Raw genomic sequence first — 19,777 nt, 5'->3', positions numbered from 1 at the left:
GCTTAAAATACTCAGCACACTCACCCGTTCCAAGACAACTTCCGGGATAACAAGGGGCCATATCAACTGATATCATATCATCACGGTCATGCTTGGTATTCCATAATCCGCCGTGTCTGTATTCACAACAACTAGCCTGTAAGTCTTCAAGAAATTCTAATCGTGTTGGTTTCTATGAATTCTTTATTCGGTTAGCGTGTGCTGCAACTGATTGAACTGTGAAGCAATTACTAAATAACTTTTCATCACTATTATCCGAAAACTTATGCGCAGGTTTTTTCATCGTTTCGTGAAAAGATTCTTTCCGATATATTTCGCTGCTAGGTCGTACAAAATGACCATGTTTTTCATCGTCTGAACTTGAAAACAACCACACTGACACAAAATCGTTTTCACTTATTTCGTGGATAAAATCAAATATGTTATCTGAGTAAATTCTCACAGTTCGATCTCGTGGAAACACCGTAACTGCACTGGCCCACGCATGTGCGTTATGATCAACAATATTTATCGGAGCTCCTCCTTTTTTATAATGTTTCGATTCGTACAACACTTCTCCTGTTATTGTTGTTAGGATTACTGGAATTTTTATTTTCTTCTCCAACCGAGAAACGTTGTTTATAGTGGCTCCTTTATCTTTGACTGAATCAGCCCTTTTGGTTATTATTTCACGTCGTGTATCCGTTAATTTATTACCGCGTGTCGCATTTGTAAAATGTTCAATTATTCGCTCAGCTACACAAGTTAGCCTTGACAAAGTCAAGGATGAAAATTTCATCGGCTTCAGATCATCATCGCGAGGGTTTTCGTTTATCGGATAGATTCCATAAATAACCACTGTTACAGGATACGCTCGCTCATAATACGGTTTGTCCATAGAGGTTAACATTCCTGGTATTGAATTTTTACTCAGTATGACAATTTTTTTTATTATGATGGACAGGATCATATTTGTCACGGATAATCCAATTATCTGTTTATGTTAGTACAATAAATTTTGTTCCGAAAACATATTTTCGATTGTCAAGGTAGTTAATGATAGTCGCCGCTCGTTTGTCGTTCTTGACACCGTCGACACCTCTGTCGCGTATAATTTTGAACGTTGATCATACGTGAGCTGCACCATCTTTGTAAAATTCTTTCTTAGCGTTGTGAATTTTATTAACCAAGCTTTTATTTTTCGGATCAACCAGACCTCGCATCGGTTAGTCAGGAGATATCCTGTCAAGATCAAATTTATGTTTTCCAAGGCTTGATCTTGGATAATCTTTCGAATTCGTTCATAGTATAATTAAGGCAAACATTTAAATTTAAATATTATATATATAATGTGTCAAGCAAGAGATGAATGCAAATGGTTGATGATAGGCTCATTAACTCCATGTAATAAATCCTGCAGAAAAGAATTCTGCAGATATCATTTGCAGCGCGTTCGTAATGGAAGTTTAGGACCAATTACTTGTCTGCGATGTGGTGTTGGGGTCAGAGGAAAAACACAGCTGTGTTTACAATGTGCGAACAAAAATACAGGGATTCAAAAGATATTATGAAAAAATAATGACAGTGACAGGGCCGTAAAATGTGTAGAGGATTATCTAAAATTTCAAAGTAATTATTTTTGGGAAATTATGATTTAAACAAATGATGTTATTACATGAAAAATGGAAAACACATCACACCAAGATTTTGTGAAGCATCCTATAATACCGAACTACGAAGCAAATAATGATGGTGTGATCAGACACAGTAGGTTTGAAAAAACCAGTTGGTTTTGTTGATAATACTGGTTATCTCATGTTTGGTGTTGGGAAGAAAAAGTATTAATGTCCTCGATTTATATTCGAGTGTTTCAACGGATTGATCGATGACGGCCTTGTGATCGATCTTATTGACTCGGACCCTCAGAACAATTCTTTATCTAATCTGAGATTTGCCACACAAAGTCAGAATTGTAAATCCGGTAATAGTGGCTGTAATGATAAGAGCGCCAAAGCAATTGTCTCCACAAATTTAGAGACTGGCGAAGAATAAATATTTCGATCGACATATGCAGTTGGTAAAAATTTTTATATTTGCAGGTTTTCAATATATTCCGTAGCAAATAAAATATACAAATCTGCATTCTAAAAAAAATATAAACAAAAAATTATTTTCCATTAATGTTAGAGATAAACTATCTCCGATAGGTTTACTGCTTATACTCATTAACCATTTTCTATTTTTTTTAATTCTGATTATTCAGAGGTATAAAAACCAGAGAATTAAAATTTTAATCTACGATTAGAAATTGTAAGATAAAAATCACATACCGCTTTATTATCAATTCTTTCCCAGGAAGGTCAATTAAGCGCCCCAAGTGATCGGTAAGTTTTAAATTTATTCTGGACAATAGATTGTTATGACACCGTAGATAAACACCATTGAGTGGTTCTTGTACCATCGAATACCCAGGAGGGACATGGGGAGTGAATAAGTATAAAACGTATCCTTGTTGAGCCTGAACTGACTTTCCAAGATCTATTTGATAGCTGCCATCGATTACATCACAAACAAGATTAATCGCGATCGTTGATGTTATACTAACGATTCCAGGAGATACATGTCGACGGCCTCCAAATGGATTATTATTGTGTCTGAGAATAACCGGCGTCGGATCTATCTTTCTCCACGTCTCGATAATTTTAGGAAAATTCTAATATAGTTAATTAATTTGTTTTGTCCGTCTGTGGCAAATTCTGGCATTATAAAATTTGGTAATTGTTTTTCTGTAATCATATATTATTTTAGAAATAATTCCTTATATGTTGAAACATAAACTACTCAGTCTGCAGAATCAGTTATGTTTTTAATAATTTGTTTATTGGCGGTTTCAAGATCAACTATAACATAATTTAAATATTGTATCATTGCGATGATCTGATGTTTTATATCCTCACTGCAATGTTGTGTGGCACTTAAAAACAATTTTTTTTAGACGATTCATGGTATATTTGAATTCCGAAGTGATTTTATGAGAATAATTATTAACATGTTGTTTATTAAATTTATGTTTATTAGTATCATTATCATAATAAAAAATAAATCTGACTCTAGGGTATATTAAACCCTCAAAAGCAGGGGAAATATATCTTTTATAAACCCATGGTTCTTCTTCTCGATATGTATTAGTTGTTGCAAACTTTCTTTCATCGGTGATCAATTCAATTAACTTCGGTCCTGGTGGTCCTTCATACGCAGGTGCTACTTCAGGCAAACCTAAGTCGGATCTTATTGATGATTGATAAATATCAACAGCGTAATCGGGCGAGTGTATCTCGATTGTCACCGCTCCAGTGGCCTGGTGGTTGGAGCGTCCGCCTCGGATGCGGGAGGTCGTGGGTTCGATCCCAAGCCGAGTCATACCAGAGACTTAAAAAAATGGTACTTACAGCTGCCTCGCTTGGCGTTCAGCATTAAGAGGTTAGTGTTAGGACTGGTCGGCCTGGTGTCAGGATAATGTGACTGGGTGGGACATCATGCTACATATCTGCAGCATGATGCCCCAGTGCTAAACATCACTATAAACTGCCACATTGCAGACATCGTAGCGATGTGACTGAAAAATTGTTAAAGCTACGTTAAAAATAAAAAAATCACATCACATCACGTATCTCGATCGGCGAGGACAAAGTTGGTTAATGAACGTTAATCGATTTTTTGCTTCTCTTCCGATTATTGATTGTATTCTACGCGCAAATTCATCGTTGATTTGTTCAATCTCATTTCTGCCAGTAGGTATTCAACGACCTGCCGGTCAGGTGTTCCATCCGGTTTAATCTTATTAGCAAATACAAGTGAATTATTTGCCGCTGATCCATACATGATTTTGATATTTGGCCAGCTGTGATATACTCGTAATTGTGATAGTCCGATATTTTTTACCAGAATCGCGGTTGGGAAGTTAACGTTAAATTCAGGAATAGTCGAACTTACAGAGATCATCGTGGTTTTGGGCGGACGTTTGTTCTTTACAATCTGTTGAAGTAGCTTTCCTGACATTGTCTGTAATGCCATTATTAGATATACTTGTACCTTTAATACCATTGCCATCGTGCTATATTTTAATCATCTCTGAGAACTCAGAATCAGAGATTACTCTATCATTAAGACTTTCTGATAACAGCGATGATAATTTGGAGTATCCTGTTGTCGCTGCATGTAACTTTATGATATAATCATTTAATTTCTCATTCATGAAGGTACATATTTTTTTTTTTGCAATGTAGCTAAATACAGATGGTTACGGCTGCTGGAGCCATCATCGTTATTACTGATAATAATACGCCTGTTCCAGCAACAACAGCGGATACTGAATAAACGATTACATCAACGATAACTACTCGTCTACGATATTTCTTTATTTTACTGTGTATTGCTCGACGGTATCTTTTAATTTTATTTGCCATTCACAAACTTGATTATACCTATAATGTTGCGATGCAACATAATTCGTGATACTCATTATACTTTATGCAGTAACTAATTGAGGTGTTTCAGCTACGAATTCTAGACTCCACCAGTAAGATGTTGCGATTAATTTCTTATCAGCTGCCTCAAGAACAAATATATCTTCGTTTCCGCTATTTAATATGATAGATACAACTCCAGAGAACTTATTGGTTGAATGACGCCATGGATACGTTGTAAATATTTCAAATTTTGCAGCACTGAACACAGACAGCCTGTACACACCAGTAACCGTTGCGGTATGTTTGAGAGTTTTATTTTGCTGCAACCATGATGGGAACCCGGATGACACTGTGTACGCTATGTTGGTAATTTGCCTGGGAGTTATTCCCGGAGGAATCTTAATTAGATTAACTTTATTAACGATGTCTTTGAATGTTTTTTTTTTTTTTTAATTGTGTCAATGTTTGTTTTGATATCAGAGAGTTTTACGTCAATGGTTATCGGATTACCAAAAAATTAATCTGCGATTTCATTAGGTTCTCTAAAATTTCTACGGAGATTTTTAAGCGCGTGTACGTGAACATTGTACTCGGCCCGCAACGTAGATAATTTACCATCTACGGTGTTGTAGTTAACGTCAACGTATTTTTTTTTTTTTGTCGCGGCAACTTCTTCGGATGTTGGATCCCTCAAAACCACAATCTTATTCCCGCTCATGCTGAGTTCACCCGGCATTGTATCGCCAGTGTTTTTCAAACGATTAGCAACGCTTTTTGTGATTTCATCCCTGATAGTTGTGAACGATATACTCGAGTCTCTGATTCTACCACCGTCGGTAAACACTGGAATGTTATCCTTGACCGCACCAAGTATTCGTCAAACTATATCGTACCATTTGATGTTGCTCGTTTTTAAAACACCATATCGGTCCTGAAAAGCAACAACTTCATCTCGGTCAACTGCAGCAAGATTCATAATATCAGCAAGATCATCTTTAGTTGCGTACTTGGATAGATCAATGCCATGGGATTTTTTCTTAACCTTAGAGATGCTGTGAGATGATCTTCCGCAAATATCAAGCATTATATTTATCTACGATCTCGAGATCTGTTTAAAACGAAGCTGCTAGTCGTATGATCATGCACGACTTCATGAGGTGCCGCGGATGACTTTGATATAGCGTCAAGTACTATATTACTTCACGGCCGTATATTGGCGGATCTGTCGTTGTTTGTGTTGGTAGGGTTGAATACCAAACTGGAATTTTTAACTGATTAATATATAATGCATAAACTCTTTTGGTGGAGCTAATCCGTATGAATTGAAATAAACGATTCCACGTGGATCAATTGCGTATGCGGTCCAGAGTTCCAGGTCCTAAATTATCATCGAGATTAATAATACCCGTTTAAGCGCTGTTTGGTCGTTGTTGTAATTGATCTTGCATGAAAATACCCCTGAAGTTTTTATTTTTAGTTGTTTAGCAGCATCAGGTAAATCAAAATTTGATGCTGGAATAGTTAACATGGTGTTCCTGGAAGCCTTAGACCTCTTCAGCAACAAAATTCTAGTAATCTTAGACCCTTTCCCTTTTTTCAATCCTCTTCATGTTGCTTTCTTTAATGCCATTCCAGCAGCTGTTCCAACAGCACCTAATGTTGCTGCTTTCGCTACGGCAGGTGCGGCTGCTGAAATTAATGCTAGAATAGCTGCGAGAAGTAGAAAAATACCACCTGTTTTAATTGTGTCTTTAATCGCGCCCGCAGAAAGGCTAAGGTTGATACCTGCTTTGATTGTTTAGAGTCATTAAAACGTTTAAGTTGACGTTGTGTCAATGATAGTTTATTTTGATCACCCGTTATTTGATCTTGATTTAGTGAAATTTTCATTCCGCAGTTCTTTGCTGAATCTGACTGAATTTATTTTAATCTGACCAGGAGTCAGTCTAACGCTAACGTGATGATATGACATTTATGATAATACTCGTGTTTTTAAATAGTACAATTAAAGATTTTCTACTGGTGCATCAACGACCATTATTCGACCACTACCACCTTCAAGTAACATCGCTTTGTCGCTAAGTATAACCGCGATTGCTCTGTAAGGACCTGGTGGACACAACGCAACCTCGGGAGGTTGGTTTACCTGAGCTCGAAAGTGTACATCAACAACAGATTGTTTACATAAATCAAGATGCTCCAGTGAACAATAATAGATCGGATATAATTTTGTAAAATCCAGCTGTAATATTTGCAAACCGGTATCTAGGTTTTGATCACGACCCATATATGTCATCAAACGGTGAAAAGCGCGCGCCTCATGATTGTTGTCATAATTTAATGATATATCTTCAGACGGTTCTTGTTGTCCGTTTATTCTCAAAGAAATCCCGGTAACCTTAAAATTATCAAATATCATATGAGAAAGTTCTTGATTGCTGATCCGATTAGTATATTGAAACGTAATACAAATATGTCGTGGCGCAGAAACACCTTGTGATGCTATATGCCAAGTAAATAAACCCTGAACAGTACTTTGAATAGCATTTGTGGTTACCATGATAGCAATGATTTATCGCCTTGATCCATGAATGATATTAATTTTTGTTCCTTTTCGATTGATGGAGTCATTACGGGCATCCATAGTGAGAGTTTTGTTATATTTACTTTGCCAGCTTCAGCAACACCAGCACCTCGCCAAATTACATCATTGTCATCACCTTTTCTCACGAGCACAACTGTGTGCTTAGCTCCAAAGATGACCTTTCTAACACCTCCTCAAAATCCGAAGATGTGAGATAATGGAATCGCGCACGAAAATCGTCTATTATTTCGTTCCAGCATTGCTCGGCTTGTTGCTAATCCTAAGTTGTAATCTGCACTAATGTTTCCTATAATATCAAATTCACTGCCTGGTCTCGCTTCGTGTTCAAAATCAGCTGGTTGTCCGACAATTGCAGTATCTTGTGGTGTCCGTACCTTAATATGCTGAACATGATCAGCGGGGTCAGTAATATCTTTAGTAAACATCATTGATGGACTGGCTGATCTTGTATAATCATCATAATATCTCGCTAGACCAATTATTGTTGTAGCAACATCACCATCTCTCTGAACTGATTCAATATTTTTTCCATCAATCATATATGTAGCGTTATGAAATAATGCCATAATCCCGTTGTTGGCAAAACCAACTCGCAAATTGGCTGCGTAAGGTACATTATTCGCAACATTCGTTACAAGTTCACATTCTACTTCAATAATTGCCTCGCAGGGCAAGAAATATCAGCTTCTATCTTGAACTTGAAGTTCAATTCGCCCGCCTTGATTTGGTTGTCTTGCATCATAAGAGTAAAATTGATAATATCGTAATGATTCATCTTTGTAAATCGGTTCATCCATGTCAAATGCTGGGTCGGACGTGCGATTAAACATTGTATTATATACTTTCGATTTAAACAACGCCACGTTAACTTTGTCGAGCGAGTACAAAGTCCACTCCCTGCTATTAAATTTGCAGTAATATTTTTTTTTGTATTTCGTCAGATCCTTGATCCATCAAGGATGCTATTTTTTATTTGCGGCTTGATTTATTACTTTACTGACATCTGCAGGCATAACTTCAGTAGACGGTAAAGCAGTCCGTGGTAATTTCACCGGCTGTGATTTTCGTCGCATTAATCGTGCTAGTCTTTCTTTGATTGCCAATAACTCCTTACCAAAAAATTGACAATTGCACCAGGAGCTTTTTCACGAAAATTCATCAATAGCCTTCATTGACAATTATTTTGCAACAGGTGCTACTTTTGGAGCTAACCTCGCGAATAATCCCTGAACAACGTTACCAAATCCATCTCCGTAAATTGCTCTGTAGGTTGGTAATCGTGAGTTTACTACTCTAACCATTACAGGTCTAAGCTGACTTTTGTGTCTGATCATTTTATTTGTTATCGTTACGTCTAATCACTGTAACAATGACTAGTCATGGTCGACAAGTTCATCGATGAGTTCTCGGTAAACGCCAACATCCATGATACCACCTTGAAATAATCGTCAACAAATATCAGCTGCTTCATGAATTATTTCTGGTGAGTTATTACCAGCGCGCGTTCCTCCTATGAGAACTTCTAACCGTTGTACGTCATCGAGGTTGTTATCAGGACAAACAAGACCGCTTTCCAAAACATTACCAGTGGCACTAGGTGCATCATGAAATTCTTCTTTCGTAAATTGTAGTCGAGTAGTTTGTTTCTTTCGTTTCTGCGGTTGAGGTTGTGGCTGTTGTTTTGTCTGTTGCTGCGGTAAGGAAAGTTGTATTTGTGGTTGTTGTATTCGTGTAAAATATTCATCTATTGTTTTAGATAATGCAATATATCTAATATCACTGTTTCTAACCTGATAAATTTCAAAGTATACACGAAGTACCAACTTTCACGACCTATAGCATCATTGGCATCCTCATCTTTTAAATATTCTTTTCGTCGATTATAACTTTCCGCAGCAAACTTAGCTAATTCATTTGTACCTACAATATTCCTTATTAAATTAATACTTTTTTCGGTAAATTTATCTCTTGCATCAACTTTATCCCTGGCCTACTCTGCTTCTGTTTCTGTTTCTTCTATGCGATCTTTTATATCCCCTATTTCAGCACGATCTTTGCCATACCTTCAAGTATTTCTTCATCGACAAGTGGAGGTTGAGCTGCAGCAATTTCAGTTGGAAGTTCTCGTAAAATCGTTTTTGTTTTCTTGTTTTTCACTTTGTTCGGCGGTTTGTTTAAGTGATGGAAGAAGACCTTCAGTAGCTGTTGCAACTTTTTCAGTAACTTTTGTGACGGGTTTACATAGCTGTTCTGCACCTTCTGCGAATTCAACTTGTTCTTCTTGCCGCGCTTGTAAGTTTTTTTCCTGAAAGAATCTCTCACGGGGATGAATTTTTTAATTGCTTCAAGTCGCTCTCGAGCTAACCGGGCAGTATAAGATTCCGGATGAACCATTATTTAATATAACAATTTTTCGATTAATAGCAGCAGCATGCGCGATCTCAAGTTGGTTCAGTTTTGTAATATATTCCTTAGTGATTATTGTCACCATTTGGACATTTCCATCGAGTTTTCAGTCCGAAAAAAAAATCCCAATATAGGCTCAACGTGGTTAGTTATTTTGATTTTTAAGGTTGTAATTCTTTTCTTTTAGGAAGGTTTATTTCGGTGTTTGGACGCTTCTAAAATTGTTCTAAAATTGGTCTATTCGCTTTCTGTTTTAGCATTATTGATGCTTGTATCTTCTTCCCTATGTAGGAAGGTTTATTTTTGTCTGAAAAATAGGTGGGTTCACCTTCTCTGATGCTCAAAATTAAGTTAACTGTGTTTAATTTAGTCTTAGATCATGCTTTTCATAGTTTTACTCATTACAATTGACAGCCATTATTATATGTGCAAAACTGTTAGTCTATCAGTTTGTTTCCTCGTTTTGACTAAAATTCTTTTTTTTTTTTAGAAATTTATTCCCCCTCATTTTGATGTATGTCCCTGTTTTGCGTACAGTTATTACGCGGTAGTGGGATGAAGATCTTTATTCTAATCCTTTCAAGGAATGACACCTAGCCTGAGTTACAAAATGTAAGAATGGACTCCATGTCTTAATGTGTCTTGTCTATTTTTGGAGGAGTATAAGATTAATACACACGAACGTACGCACGTACGTAACATGATTAGAAATGAGGGACAATATCAGTATCCACACATAACCTGTTAACACACTATTGTTGGTATCTTCAGTGTACTAAAATACAGCACAGAATTATAATAGTGTGATGACTGGGTCTATGTGATATCTGCTGTAAATCTCTCTTGTAATATTAATAATAATAATAAAACGATGATGCCTTTACGACGATTGTGATGGTCATTTGTCTAGTAATTAAATCATACATTTATAGTAATTTTTTATATATGTGTCTCAACATTTATAGTATGCATTATTTTAATGTTTATATTACGTAAATGAACAAGTTATTTTAGTATTTTAATGTAAATATACATTTGCACGTACGTAACATGATTCAAAATGAGGGGTTATAGCAGTTTCCAGACAGAACCTGTTAACGCACTATTGTTAGTATCTTCAGTTTACTGAAATACTGTACAGAACTATAATAGTGTGATTACTGGGTCTGTGTGATGTCTGCTGTAAATCTATCTTGTAATAACAATAATACAATGATGACGCCATTACGACGATTGTAATGGTCAGTCATTTAGTATTTAAATTATAAATGTATAGTATTTTTGTGTAGATGTGTGTCAATGTTGATATAATGCATTATTTCAATGTTTATATCACGTAAATATACAAGTTATTTTAGTATTTTAATATAAATATACATATGCAAATTTAGTAAATATACGACAACAACCATAACAATTGCAATATTTTTTGAGAGCTAATATTAGAACAATAGAATAAGTATAACAACTTTAACATTAATGAATATTGAAAGTCATAGATATATTAATTAAACTATTATTAATGTATTAATACCTACACACTTCACATGTTCAAGTTATTTCATATTTTAATATAATTATACATGTCTAATATTTTTGTGTAGATGTGTATTCATGTTTATATCACTTTATTTCCACAGCCGACAAGTCCCCGGACTACAACTCTGTTGTCGCCTGCCAAGACAAGATAGTCGTCCTAGACGACAACACGGATCAAGTTCGGATCCATCGACTCAAAGATGGAAAATTCCTGGCATCGTCAGACACACTGAAGTCAATACCACGTGACATGTGTCTGATGGACGTCATGACAATTTGTGTCATTCATGAAGACGGTCTGATAAAAATTATGTCCATCGATTCTGAAGTCATGTCACGTCGTATTAAAACGACCAAGAGATTACGTATACAGGGAGGATTGGATAGATATAATGGTTTTGTCAGATTGAATGATAGTCTTGTTGTCACTGGTAAAAAACAGGGCACGATGTGCTGGTGTGTTGTGTCACTTGACGACGGACATGTTGACACAATTCACCAGATTTGTAAAGGGGACGGATTGAGTGGAGTGACAACAAAAGACAACATTATTTATGTCTTGTGTAATGTTGGTAATGAATCCCCAAATACTGGTGTCTATGGATTCGACATGTTGAATCCCAGTCAATGTAAATATACATACAAACATCAACGTCTACAAGACCCGATATCAATCGTTATAAATGAAGACGGGAATATTTTCGTATGTAACTATGGATTCCGTTATTCCAGTATTTATCAACTTACAGCTTCATGTGAACTTGTCGCCATTTTCACACAAGGAATTCCACGGAATCTCAATGCATTATTCTGGGACAATGGACGTCTGTATGCAACATGCTTTAAAAGTAGTGACATTACTATATTCCAACCCGTGTATCAAGGTAATTCATATTTCTTATATTTTATTGACATTGAAAACTTTTAATGACGTCATCAATTAAATTACAAACTTCATTTATTGAGAATTCTCAAAGATTTAATTTTAAATTTAGAAAACAATATGTCAAATAAGACAGTTTAGTCATGTTGATATGGTTAGATATACATAAAACGGTATTTTGTTGTTATACTATTTATATTATTTACACTTTAATATTGTTAAGTAATTTACATTTATTTGTACTATTTATTTATAATATATGTATTTATATGTAAATAATAATAATATACTTTTTATAGACATAATTTATCAACGGCTTAAAAGAACGACGACATTTTGTACCGAGTTTGTCTCGCTTTCATTCCAAGCGCGTGCCATTCAATATGGTTAAATATAGATTACAAAGATGGCCGCAGGATGTCTTCACTTGTTCTATACACCCATGTCTTAATCTTTCCTTGCTTTAGCAACGAATTTCTATCTATATTTTTTTTTTTTACAATTGGAAATTTATATCACAGGTTAACTGTCAGTGAAAAAAAAATAAGAACAAAAATAATGTTAGGGGTATTATCGGTTAAATAGGCAGATTTTAAAACCAAACGGAAGATGTTGCCAAAAATCAGAAAGATGCTCCTTTCCGAGTTTCTGTTTGCAATAAAAACTTCCAATATTTTGAATGCTTAGTTTTAATATTTCTAACACCATTTGTAAGAAGAATTGAGCAAACTAAAAAAGTGTACATGTGTACTCGTGTACTAAAAGAATAAAATTACCAAGGGTACGAAAATAAAAGAAATATTTGTCTTAGACGGCGAACAATATCTCACGTCTTGCAAAATATGGACTCGCTCACGTAAATATTATGCTGTATTAGTAAGGAAAATCCTGTGTAGTGCTATGATGTCAGTCAGGTTATAAAATGAGCAAGTTTTGTACATTTGTTTCTAAGACTATGACATTTTTTCTGATCCCCTCCCATTCCCGGTTTTTATTTAATTAAAATCTTTAGGTTGGATATATAGGGAAATCATCGATAATTTTAAAACTTTTTCATCTTGTTACATTTTTTAAATAAAATGATCAGTTTCTGTGTGCATCGGAAATTGTGAAATAATAGTTGATACTGTATGCTTGCCACATTACATAAGGACATTTTAAGGTTCTGATTTACAAAAAATAATGGAATTTTTGTTTCTGATGCAATTTATTTTTATGATGCAAAAAGCATGGATTGTTTAATTTTTAAAAAGAACAACAATTTTTGTCATGCTAGATGACATTATTTTGTGTTACCCCTCTGGAGAATTATCATACAATTTTACAGTGGTGGCAAAAATTTTTTTGAAAATGTGGGGAATAAATTGATGTAAATAAAACAAACCTAAATGATATATTGCAAAATAAAGTTTGATTTTCATTAAGCTGGTTTTTGTGAATGAATTGGCATTGAGCCCAGATTAGAAAATTGAAATTGATGCAGAAAATTAGCATTTTTTTGCAGTATTTATATGACGTTTTTCTTTCTTTTTTAAAAACATTGAATCTGAGTCGGGGTATAAAGAGATATATAGGGAAGTCATAGTTTTGTATAACTTTATCAACCTAGTTACAAGTGTAATTTTACCGCTCCGGTGGCTTGGTGGTTAGAGCGTCCGCCTCGGATGCGGGAGGTCGTGGGTTCGATCCCCAGCCGAGTCATACCAAAGACTTACAAAAATGGTACTAACAGTTGCCTCGCTTGGCGTTCAGCATTAAGAAGTTAGTGCTAGGACTGGTCGGCCCGGTGTCAGGATAATGTGACTGGGTGGGACATCATGCTACATGTCTGCGGCATGATGCCCCAGTGCTAGACATCACTATAAACTGCCACATTGCAGACATCGTAGCGATATGACTGAAAAGTTGTTAAAGCTACGTTAAAAATCCAAATCACACACACACGTGTAATTTTTGTACTCTCCCCTTCCCTCCAAACCAGAGAAGCATCGTATAATTTTCCAGTGGGGTGGTGAAAAAAAGTTGCAAGAGAATAGGAAGAAAGAAAAGAATATCCACCAGTCACTTTCTAAAATTTTTACTTACTGACTTAAGTTTGAAAACGTAAGGTATAATTTAATGAAAATAAAACACATACTTATATGAACATTGTAAGGTTAAGTCTGACTGCTGTTAATTTGGTTTTTAGTTTACGTAATTGAGGTTGAGCCCAGTAGCCTTAAATCTTGCTGATCAAGAAATTCGAGCTATTTCAAGACACCCCCAACCTACCCCAGTTCCCACTGTCATTCTGGGATGCTTTCAGTACTAAGCAGTTTAAACAAGAAAGAATAGTCTGATCTGGAATTTCTTAAAATACTTTTGGCCAGTAGTTCCCCTGCTGTGTTATGAAAATTGAATTATTCCCAGACATATGTTACTGTAAACTTTAGTTTGTATATATTTTAATAAATACCTCATTCACATCCAATGTTTTGCTGTATTGCTAATTAGCTGGGACAAATTTTCTTTTGCTGTAGGAAGTCATAAAGCTTCAGAAGTCCTAGTGAGCGATGAAAGAAGACATTCTGTCATTGAGGAGACAGCCATACAGATAGGACAGAGAAATGTAAGTGCTTCATACATGCATTTCATATAGTTTACCACACTATTCGTAGCTCACTTCCAGTATGACTCTATCACAAAACATAACTTCTGAAGTGTGAGATGCTTTGATGATACACCTTTACTACTAATCAAGCATGTTTACTTTTGAATCAGGGTCTATTCTACAGTAGAACTGAAAAGTTAGGAGAGGTAATTTCCCTTAATATTTGAAAGTCACGGAACATTTGATAAAAATAACACAGGTTGTAATTGAAGACAAAGTTAAAGCTGAAAAATAATGACCTTGCTTGAATTTCATTTGGTCAATTTTTTGGTGTGATTTTGTATAGCAGTCTACTGGTATATTTATAGACCATAAGATTTTATGGGATGGCCCATTTTCCATCATCTGATTCTATTCCTAAACTTCATAGAGAATTGCCATGAAACTTTACTGACACGTTCATGACAAGATCTAGTTGATCTTAGTGACAGGAATTGGACAGAACTTCACAATCAATAATCGGTTTCACTTAACCAACTGGTAATCGATTATGAAACAAATCATCGAAATGTCTTTAAATTTATTAACTCAACAATTTGACAGCTTGAGAATGTAATCATGACATTATGTTCCTAATTATGAAATTTTGCACCTATGGAATATCCGATGGTTTTATATTTATAGCTGTAAAGGGAACTAATACTTCAGATTAACTTTACTGGCTGGAAGTTTTACTAGCCTTTGCGCTTTGCATACAAACTTAAAATAAGTAGTCTCCTTTAACACACAATCGATTAGGACGTGTCTCAATTGATTATCTTATTAGTTTGCTCAAGCAACTGATGATCGATTATAACTGATAATCGGAACAACACTAGCTGATCTTATATAAAAGCATTGCCTCTTGGATATATAATGTTGCCACCACAATTGACATCCTGAAATTTGGAATAGATGATCATAGCAGCATGGGATTTTCACTAAAACACTTGCAATGTAGCATTGGATGTTAAACTTCCAGTGAAAATTCAACACTTGCTATGTTCTCTGTGGCTTATTAACTCTCATTTGAGTAAAGGCCCAGTTAAACTTGGACCTTTTTGCCAAGAAGTCTCCTATTCTCTGATGAAGTGGTGAACCCTTACAATAAGAATGGGACTAGGGATGAAATGCAGACTCAAATTCAAGATTCATCTGGTTTATTAACATGCACAAACTTGTATGGCATTAACATTTCAAGACTCAAATATCAGGTGCATCACTTCCAAGTAATAACTCGTTGATTTTATATCACAGTGTTTGTGTGCAACTAGAAAAACATAAGTAATTTAAGTAACAGTTTTATGATAGAAATTGATAATAACATTTATCAATGTCAAAGTTTAATGTTCAGATTATTGTTTAGTGATATAGTTTTTTGAACATTGGCTAACCTTTCATTAAATTCATCTAGGTTAATTTCAAACAGAGCCGTGAGAAACAATCAATGGCTGTAACACAAATAACTAATAGCATATGTACAAAACCTTGAGAAACACTCGACAGCTTTACAAAGTTACAAAGAACTTTAGAAAAGAGCATTGATAAATACTCATTTGCTCTATATTCAAACCTGCACTTATTACTATTATTATTACTATTATTATTATATTTCCTATTTATATTGAATTGTATTATACACCATTATTTGAACAAAATCTGCAAGAAACACTTGACATGACCTCACAGAATCCAAAATATACTGTCTGAATACTATTTAACTGATAAACAGAGATCTAAGCTGAAGTTGCTGATTTAAATCCTGACAATATCTATAAAGGTTTTATTACACAGATGTAGATTTCAAAACTGTTTCAGATCTATCCAACATTTTCTATAAAAAAACCATTATTTTATTTCATTCATGTACATATTGTGAAATAACTATGAATTCTGATTCGCGCAAAATAATAAATAAAAGAGTTACATTTTCTTTGTGCACTTCCTTATATGGTATTCATAGTAAAAAAAAATAGTAAAAGATTTGTTCCCATGCTCAGTTTAAACGTACGGAGATCTTAACGTGACCCTCGGAAACCCGAACACGTCCTGGTAGAGATGCTGAAAAGCCTTTTGTACCTCCCGCGGAATTCTGCCGGAACAATTCTGCCATTTGCTGGGTAGCAACTGCAGGGGAAAAATTTTCAGAGCGCTTGCTTGCAGGAGCAACCGTACTCTCTTACCGACAGCAACAAAACTACACTTAAATTAAAAATTGTAACTGAAACCCTATATAACCCAATGTTAGTTAAGTGTGCATACAACAAATTGATTCCTCAATGGTCAAAATTTGCATTACGGACATAGAACACAATTAATTTTACTATATGTTCTCTATATTTGTTTCTCATTACTGACCTTTCCACTGTGTAACAATGCAAATCATATGTTAATCTAAACTACCTTCAAAGATGACTTCACTGTGAAGTTCTTGTCAAAGGTTGACCTGCTCTTTTTTGAGATGCTGGATTGTCATCATAGCAGCATGTAAACAGAGCACAGTTTTCACTTCTGGATCATCACCAAGGCCTTATTACTCACTGTGCACTGTCGCCGAAATACACACAGACAACAACACCCTGAGCTCATATTATCAAGAACAAACAGTTACCTTTAAATCCCTGCCAAAAATGCATAAATAAAACTCTTCTATCACCACCAAAATGAGAGAGGAAAAAATGTTCTAAAAATAGACTAGAACTATGTAGTGTAAGCCTTAATCTAATTAGCTTTGAAATATCAATTGACAGTAAAAGTAATCAGATATCCCACACTTGACTAGAACTGATATACACCAACAGCTGGCTTGTTATACATTCACTAGAGTTTAAGTCCTATGGGAAATATACTCTCAGGGCAGATTTTACTCCCCATCCAAGCTGTATTGATGTCTTGTAGAGAGAGCACTCATCGTAAAAGTCCTTTTCTTTGAGGCCATATATTTCCAATTTAAAGGAACAAAAATGACGTGATGTGGAACCAAAGCAGAGAGTTTTAAATAAAGATTCTGTTCTTGGGCCTCCCATCATAATACGAAATTATTCAAAAATGTTATCATCTGGTCTTAGGTGACCCTATACTAAAAACTGTTTTCACTTCATAACTCAGCAATATGTTTTTTTATGGGTATAACCGTCACTTTTGCCAGTACTATACCCAAATGAATGTTACAAATTAAGAGAAAGTCTTCAAATGCTTTATTAATATGGAGAATTGCATATCATAATTTGACCAAAGAACGTGCTAAGGCTCAATCAAGTCAAACTTAAATATACAACACCAAGTCACAACAAGCCCCTTTAATATATGCTAAGGTATATATATCACAGACGCAACACAAGCACTCATAATACAAGAACAAAAAATACACTTATTATTCTTGGGAAGTTCGATAGAAGAAACTCATAGAATTTGATATAGCTAGACTGTCCAAACCTTCACCATACAAAACATAATACAAAAAAAAACAAAAAACAAATGATGATGAAAATGAAAAGAAAGAAACAACACAAGTTATGGACATATGACTCTGGCAAAGTCACTATAGCAATAAAATAAAGAAAAATAAGAACAGGGAAGGAAATTATCCCAGGGTTAAATAGCCCTTGAGGTAAGAGTGCAGCCCTAATTCCGAAGCTAACCGGCTAGAAATCAGGCCCACTGTCAGCCCGCACAAAGGGAAGAGAGTACACCACTTAGCTTCATTGGGATAATTTAAAACTCAAATGATTTGGTGAATAGAAAAAAGATCAACCCTGCAAAATTTTGAAATCGCATTATTGCTTTTGAAACACCGACACATACAGACATTTGGGAAAGAAAGGGAATCATATAGCATACACACTTTTAGAAAATCAGGGTGTCACTTCGAGGTCTCTAAACAGTCAGACATGCTGGGATGGGGCCATGGAGTGTCAATTTTTTTTTTTAATAAATACTATAGAACGCCTTCTTCAGTTATTCTTCGATAACAAAAAAACATTACATGTTGGCAGCGGTAAAAACACAGGATTGAAATTTATCAGAGTTGAAAATGGCTTCATTTCAATATACAAATCCGGACAAATTTGACTTTTCGAGACCTGAAACTAGGGAAAAGTGGTTTCAGCGCTTTGAACGCTTTCATCAAGCGTCTGGACGTAGTGAAAAAAGAAATTCAAGTGAATACCTTGATTTATTCTATGGGAAGTGAGGCTGATGGCATTTTGTCTTCGTTCAACCTGACAGTGGAAGATCAAAAGAAGTGGAAGCCAGTGACAGATAGATTCATGCGATATTTCATTCCCAAGAGGAATGCCATTTTTGAAAGGGCAAAATTTAATCAAAGAAAACAGGAAGAGGGAGAAACAGTGGACAGTTTTGTTACAGCTATCTATGTGTTAGCAGATAATTGTAATTTCGGGTCACTACATGATGAAATGATGAGAGATCGACTTGTAGTTGGACTGCGAGATTCAAAACTGTGCAGAAAAAATGCAGTTAGATGCAAATCTAACTCTAGAGTATGCCGTAAGTCAAGCTCGACAAAGTGAGGCTGTGAAAAAGCAACAAACAACGATACGAGCAAGTGGAGAACGAATATATGAAATGTATGCAGTAAAATCGTCTTCACTGAAATATGGGAAACAGAAACATAAAATCCCAAATGTTCAACAAAATAATGTCAACAGAAAAAGATGCATGAGATGTGGAAAGAAAGTTAATCATTCTCGAGACCAATGTCCAGCAAAAGAAGCAGAATGCCACAAGTGTAAGAAAAGAGGACACTATGCAAAATGCTGTCTGCCAAAGTCAACAGTTCGTATAATAGAATCTAGAGCGGAATCTGGATTTCTTGGGACTATTAGCACAAAGAAGGGTCAGCCGTGGATAACACGTGTGAGATTGAACAACACTTCACTTGCATTCACGATTGATACTGGAGCTGATGTGTCAGTAATTCCTGAGAGGGATTTACGAATAATCGGAGACCATCAACTATCAAAGTCTGATCGAAAACTGTATGGACCTGGAAAACCTGAACTTAAAGTGCTGGAAAAATTTACATGTGGTCTGGAATCAAACAATGCATTCAGTGTACAAGACATATTTGTTGCAAAGGGACTCAATCAGCACTCTTGGGCAGGCCCGCGATTCAGGCTCTCAAGATTATTGAACAGGTAAATATATCCTCAGTAAATACCTCAGATTTAAGCTCACAAAATGCAAGCACAATTTGCGATAAATCCATAAATTTAGATATGGATTATCGCGAGAAACTTCCAAAC

The 19,777-nt window shown here is 35.4% G+C and overlaps 1 protein-coding gene across 1 annotated transcript in view; it reads left to right on the top strand.

The window, feature by feature from the left end:
- LOC149772552 (uncharacterized) overlaps nt 1-19,777 on the top strand; it is a 187,124-nt gene that overhangs the window by 33,459 nt on the left and 133,888 nt on the right. Inside the window, exons 2-3 of the mRNA XM_089947671.1 lie at nt 11,100-11,882; nt 14,401-14,489. Of these exons, the coding sequence (XP_089803797.1) occupies nt 11,100-11,882; nt 14,401-14,489 (872 nt within the window). The remainder of the gene's footprint in view (nt 1-11,099; nt 11,883-14,400; nt 14,490-19,777) is intronic.

Source organism: Sinohyriopsis cumingii, unplaced genomic scaffold, assembly GCF_028554795.1.
Source record: "Sinohyriopsis cumingii isolate HCF-2022 unplaced genomic scaffold, ASM2855479v2 utg001397l, whole genome shotgun sequence".
NCBI lineage: Eukaryota > Metazoa > Mollusca > Bivalvia > Unionida > Unionidae > Sinohyriopsis > Sinohyriopsis cumingii.
This window is presented reverse-complemented; position numbering and strand designations above follow the sequence as displayed.